Below are 6,127 nucleotides of genomic sequence, written 5' to 3' on the forward strand. Positions count from 1 at the left end.
GTAGATGAGGGTCTAACTGCCTGGGCTGGCCCAGCAGGGCCTGGGGAAGAGCAATATGACACAGATGCTCCTAACTTTGCCCTAAGTCATAAAGAAGACAGACATCCTCCCCTGTTAAGCCGTTGCTTTGACATTTATTCCAATGTTTTCCGTGTTTTACTCTGCTGCTTTGCTGGTCCCACCATGCTGCAGGCCTCTGCTCTCCCAGTACGAGCGCAGCCAGCCCAGACCTTCCAGAGTGTCTCCTGCAGTGACAGACAAGGTCTCCTGCTGGCACCCCCAGGCAAGCAGGAGCAGCTGCTGTTCTGAGCAGGGGTCTCATCCCCAGGTAGGGACCCTGACGCCTGCTGCCTGCCACTGCCCAGGGCATGCCTGCCTCTGCGCAGTCCCCAGTCAACTGGTCCATGCTGGGACCTGCCACTGGTGCTCAGACCGCCCACAGTCCCACTCACCTTTTGGGGCATACTCGCACCCTACGTAGCCAGTGTAGCCGAGGGACTCCAGGAGCTCGAAGATATAGGGGAAGTTCAGCTCCCCAGGGCTGTCAGGCTCATGCCGCCCTGGCACCTGCGCAATCTGGATATGACCTAGGGAGGGAACGGGAGATGCTCTGCCCAAGGCAGCCGTGCCTGCAACCTTCTCTAGGCATGGGATGAGGTGACCCAAGAGCAGCCCCACACCCCCAGCCAGCCACAGCAGAGTGGGGGGCAGTAGGGCCCTATCTCAAAGCCACTCCTGCCCCATGGCCACAGAGGAGCTGGTTTGGGTGCAGGGTGTTACCAATGAGTGGGAAGTATGTCTCCAGGTTGCGTGACAAATTCCCATCCATAATCTGGCAGTGAAAGAGGTCCTGTGGGAGAGAGCGGAGATGGATGGTGCAGCTGTTCAGCAGTCAAGGTCAAGGATGGCTATGTTATGGTCCCTGTCCCTCTCCACATCCCCAGGGACTCCCCTGTGGGCCTGCGCAAGGTTCCCTGGTGGAGGGTGGACCCTGAAGATCCTCAATGCTGACTTACCAGCTGCAGCTTCAGGTTGGGCCGTCCCACCTTCTCCAGGATGGCAGCAGCTAAGGGTGCAAAGAAATGAGAGACCAAGACCCCCCTTCATCAGCTGTGCTCCTTCAGCATGTCCCTGCAGGTAAGGCAACCTCCTGCCTTTCAGACTTTGGGGATCCTTCTCCTCCCTTGAAGTAAACTTTGGGGAGAGATGTCTGCCTTACCTTGGTGCGGGGTGTTGAGAAAGTAGCAAGGGTCAGTGATACGGTTGTTAATAGGCTCCACCAGTCCAATCATGTCTTCCTGTAACACAGTAATGTCACCCTGCAGAGCATCCTGTTACCTCTGCAGCAGGGAGCACTCCTTCCCCGTGCCAGGCCAGTGGGGGATTCTCCATCCTCGGTACCCGAAGAGCTGCACCCATGGAGCAGGACCTGTTCCCCACTTACCTGGGCCAGCAGGTCAGCAGCGTATCTGAGATTCTCAACGAAGGTGGTTTCCATCTCACCTGCCACTGCTGCCCGGTCTGCACCCAGGGGAACCCGCCCAGCCATCAGGTGGATCCTACAGACACACAGAATCAGCCACAGGCACCAGCTCCAGTCTCCGAGCAGGTGGTTTGATATAGTACCTTCCTCTGCCAATGGAAAACAGGGTCAGGCTGAGGGAGCAGACACAGAAGGGGGTAAGAGGAGCCATCTCCCATGTAGGAGGCACGACAGGTGCCAGCAAACTGCAGGGACACAACCTCAGTACACAGGGGGACATCTTTAAAGATTTTGCCTGACAAATCACAGACCTTGATTCTTCCCTCTTTTGCCAGCTGTCTCCAGCTGGAGCTTTCTTGGGGTCTCGCTCCTGGGGCTGCCCCCTGGCCAGCACAAGGGGCAGCAGGCGCGCTGCCTCTGCCGTGGGCAGGTCGGATGCTTTGTCTCGCCACTGGCTGGCTTAGAGCAGAGAGGGGACTGTGGCCAGTGCTGGGCTACGCCAGTCTGCATGCAGAGCTCAATGGCCAGGCGAGAACAAGGCTCTTCAGTGACGGTTTGGGGAAGGCGCACGGTGGAAACAAAAACCTCTTTAATCTGCCCATTGCCAGAGCGCACCAATGGGTCTGGGCAACCCGTGGCCCGCCTGGCCCATGCCCTCCGCAGGGCTTTGGACTGCGTTTCTAAGGATGATGCAAAGTAAATGCAATAAAAGGGCCGCATTGGTTTTCTGAAGGGGGTTGTGCCAGGCTTATTGCATCTCTTGCAGTCTCTGCTGTGCCGCGATGAGTGTGGCCTTCAATAAAGCGACTCTTGTGGTGTCCTGGAGGAAACAACTGGTGTAATCAGGGAGGAAAAAGGGAGGATTATCCTGGGGACCGTTGTGCAGAGGTGTGGACAAAAGCCGTCCCGGGGAACGGAGCGCTTGCCAGCTTTGGGTGGGCTCCCAGCGAGCACGCTGGGACCAGGGCTCTGCCACAAACTGGCTCCCGCCCAACACAGCCAAGCACGGAGGGACCTGGCGGGATGCAGGCACGGCAGTGCAAAGGGCAAACCCCACTGGGAGGAAGAGCTGGAGCAGGAAGGAAGGAAGGCTTTGGCGCTGCCGGGGGGGGGGGGGGAGCCGAGTCGCCGCAGGAGCGGGGGTCCCGCCTCCCACCTACCTGGGGCAGCCCACCGCCTTGGCGTACTGCACCGCCGCGGCCAGGCCCTGGCGGAAGGCTGCCTGGCGCCCGGGTACTGCCGCCAGCCCCATCTCACCCGCCTCTTGGTCCCCTAGGAGAGAGCGGCGGGGCGGTCAGGGGCGCCGGGGCACCCCCTCGCCCCCACCCCCCCACCCCCCCAGCCCGGGGGAGGCGGCGGTACCGGGAGGGGTGTTGAGAAGGACGATCCGCACCCCCGCCCGTTCCGCCGCGGCCCGCAGCGCCTGGGCCGGGCAGCCCGCCGGCCAAGCCGCCTCCGCCGCCCCGAACCCGGCGGCCGCCGCCGCCTCCAGCCGCGCCGGCAGCGCCGGGAGCTGCGGGAAGAGCCAGGAGAGGTTGGCGGAGAAGCGCAGCGACATGGCGGGCGGCGGGGGGCGGGGCGGGGGCGTGGCCAGGAGGAATAGAGGAGGGGCTATGCGGAGTAGGGGGCGTGGCTATGCGGAGTATGGATGGGGCTGTGCGGGGTAGGGGCGTGGCCAGATGGGGTAGGGGCGGGGCTATGCGGAGTAGGGGCGGGGCCGAGGCGGTGCGTTCCCGCCAGCCCGGTCCGCTGCGCCCCGCGTGGGCAGCGGCGGTTGCGGGCAGGAAGGAACCACCCGTGGGGCTGCTGGGAGGGCCCCCCCGTGTGAGAGCGCCCCCATCAGCTGGGGCAGTGTGAGAGCGCAGCCTCTCCCCAGCAGCTGACGGCCCCGACGCCCCTAGCGCTCTGCCCTGTCAGCGTGCAGCAGGGTGATGGCTCCAGCGTGGGGGGACGCCGCTGTGTGGGGGCCACGGGGCCCGTGTGGGTCTGCGGCCCCACGCCGCACCCCTACAGGCAGAGCCGGCCCCGTGCTGCCTGTGACACAGGTGGGGTTGCTGTCTTCGTCACAGGGGCGTGCAGGGGGCAGCCGTCGTGTGGGGAGGCTGCATCCTCCCTGGGAAAGGTGTTTTTGCCAGGTGTTGGCCTGACATACACAAAGCGCCGCGTTAATTGGTTTCCTGGGGAGCTTGTCTCTAACAGCGTCTCATTATGCGAGAAACGCTTTCTCTTTTGTCCCACGCTCTGCATATTTTACCATAAAAACGTTCATCTCCACTTCTGCAGAGCTGTGGCTCCGGTGTGAGGGAGTCCGACCTCTGCCGTGCTGGTGACCAGCCCCACGTCCCCAGTCCCTGTCCCCTGTGCTCTCTGCACCTCAGGCACAGCTCGTGGGCTGCAGGGGTAGGGTGGGTGTCCTGTCCAGCCTGTGGCCACCCGGAGGCTGTGCCGTGGCTGGCAGAAGTGGCACTATGAGCTGTGGACATTTTGCAGCCCCTTGTGCTGAGCCTGTTTCTGGGGGCTCTCACCTGTCTGCCCGCTCCTGGGGAGCCCTGTGTGCTCCGGCTCCTCCATGACCATGGCAGAAGCCCTCCGCAGCCGCCAGCCCCGTGGCCCGCTGCAAACCCCAGCAATTCCCAGCAGTCTGGGAGAGCCCAGCGGCAGCGCCGCCTTGGCAGAGGCCAGCCACAACGAGAGTTTTTTGGTGGCAGGTCAGGGCAGCGCCAGCAAAGGGGAAAGCAGTGGCGGAGCTATCCATTAAAGAGTCTCAACTCAATTAAGGCCATTGATTAATCAATTAGAAGAAGCTTGGCTTAACTTCTCAGTAATAATCCAAACTGTCCCCAGTGATGGACAGCTGTGCAAGGGGTGGTGTCCGTGTCCCCAGCACATGCATCCCCAGTGCACATGTTCCCAGCCCACATCCCAGTGCATGTCCCCAGCACTCATGTCCCCAGTGTATGTGTCCCCAGCACACAGGCTGCTCCCTGCTTGTAGCCACTGTGCTGGGGCAGGCTGCATCTTCCAGGCGTCCTTCGTCAGCCTCGCTCCATGGTGCACTGGGGTTGTTCTTCTCCTTCAGTCAAACCCAGGAGGTGCAGGAGCCTGCGAGGTTCAGCACCGGTGGGTGGGTGGGTGGCAGAACCACATGGGCATGGGGACCCCAGCACGAGGGGTGGCACCTGCCCGGCCTGGGGGGTGCAGCCTCACCGGGTCCTTGTGCCATGGGGCTGGAAAGGTGCCCGCCGAGGCCATGCACCACTCTGGCCGTGGCAGTCCTGGCCGCATCCCCGGCTGAAGGCTGGGCACTGGGCTGGGGCAAAGCCCAGGAGGCAGCAGGTGGGAGCAGAAGCTCTTTGCTGGGGGGCAGGGAATAAACCCAGCGTGTGGGAGACCTGGGCAGCAAGATGGGAACTCAGGGAGCCCTCACAGCAAACCTGCCCTGCCGACGGCAAGCAAAGCTGCTGGGTTCCACGCTGAAGCATTAACAGCGTCTTTATATCTCTGGTAATATATCGCATTGATTTTCTCTTGTTATAACTGCAGTTCCTGCATTGCAGGCCCGTGTTTTGTCACTTTACCTTGACAGGGCGCAGTAGATTTACTCCCCGCCGTGCCACTTGTGGCTCTGGAGCTGTGTGCCACGCCGGCGCTGGAGCCTGAGCCCCTCTCCCGCTGTTTGGGGGGACTGGCAGGAGCGCAGGGTCAGACCGGCCCCCGTGTTTCCCCCCCAGGAGGTGGGGAGGGGGCCCAGCAGGGCTCTGCTGCGGGAGGGCAGCTGGGTGCCGAGCATCCCTGCCGCCACACCGGAGTTTTATTGGCCCAAAGAAAACGCAGCTCCTGCACATTTTATTAGCGAGCTGACATTTCAGTGCAGACCCAGCTCTGGCCTCTATGATGGTGGTGGGGGGGTGTGGGTGGCCCCTGTGCCCCGGCACGGTGCCTTGGGGTGCTCCACGGTGCCAGCAGCGGCAGCTGAGCCACCCCCCCCCCCCAGAGCCCACCGCAGTGGGGGGCACCAGTCCTCCCAGTCTCCCATAAATCCCCCAGCTTGTTGTGCTGCGGGGAAGGTTTTATCTCTCTCCCTCTTTATGAAACACTTTTTAATTTAAATCGACATTTCTGTATTTTAACTACCTGTCTCTGGGCTCCCCAGTGGCTCGGCTGGCACCCTGGGGGCTGGGAGGGATGAGGTGCTGCACATTGGGGTGGCTGGGTGGCACCGTCCCACCGGGGCTTGTCACCCCCAACCCTCTTGAGGACGCCCAGACCTCTCCCGCTCCCCCTGTGCCCCGCAACGGTGAGAGGCGATCTGGGGTTGGGGCTGGGAGAGGGCACCCTCGGGGTCCCTTCCTCCCTGGGCTTTCTTCTTTGCTGTAAAGCACCCCAATATTTTGCAACCATGTTTGGGTTTCGGCTTTTATAGATGAGTAAATTCTAGCCTTTTTATGTGGAGAAAAAGGCTGGGAAAAATAATCCACGTGTGACCCAGCATCTCATGGAGGCAGCTGCAAGAGCTTTGCTTGTATTTAATCTCATGATTTTTCACCAAAGCCAGTCTTCCCCAAACCCATCCCCTCTGAGTGCAAAGGGACCAAGAGATGAAAAGGCTCTCCCAAGAGAGGAGACCAACCCTCCTCTTTGTCT

General features: G+C 61.6%; 1 protein-coding gene across 1 annotated transcript; it reads right to left on the reverse strand.

Moving 5' to 3' along the window:
• Positions 1-115: 115 nt before the first annotated feature.
• Positions 116-3,041, reverse strand: HYI (hydroxypyruvate isomerase (putative); the record flags this gene model as incomplete). The annotated part of the gene is made up of 8 exons (XM_082484675.1): positions 116-245; positions 453-587; positions 781-850; positions 1,017-1,066; positions 1,220-1,298; positions 1,445-1,559; positions 2,644-2,755; positions 2,846-3,041. 8 exons carry the CDS (start codon positions 3,039-3,041, stop codon positions 157-159), a joined length of 846 nt encoding a protein of 281 aa, XP_082340801.1. The 3' UTR covers positions 116-156.
• Between the last annotated feature and the right edge of the window lie 3,086 nt (positions 3,042-6,127).

The sequence above is a fragment of the Vanellus vanellus genome, assembly GCF_965231255.1.
Source record: "Vanellus vanellus genome assembly, chromosome: 5".
In the NCBI taxonomy this organism is placed as follows: domain Eukaryota; kingdom Metazoa; phylum Chordata; class Aves; order Charadriiformes; family Charadriidae; genus Vanellus; species Vanellus vanellus.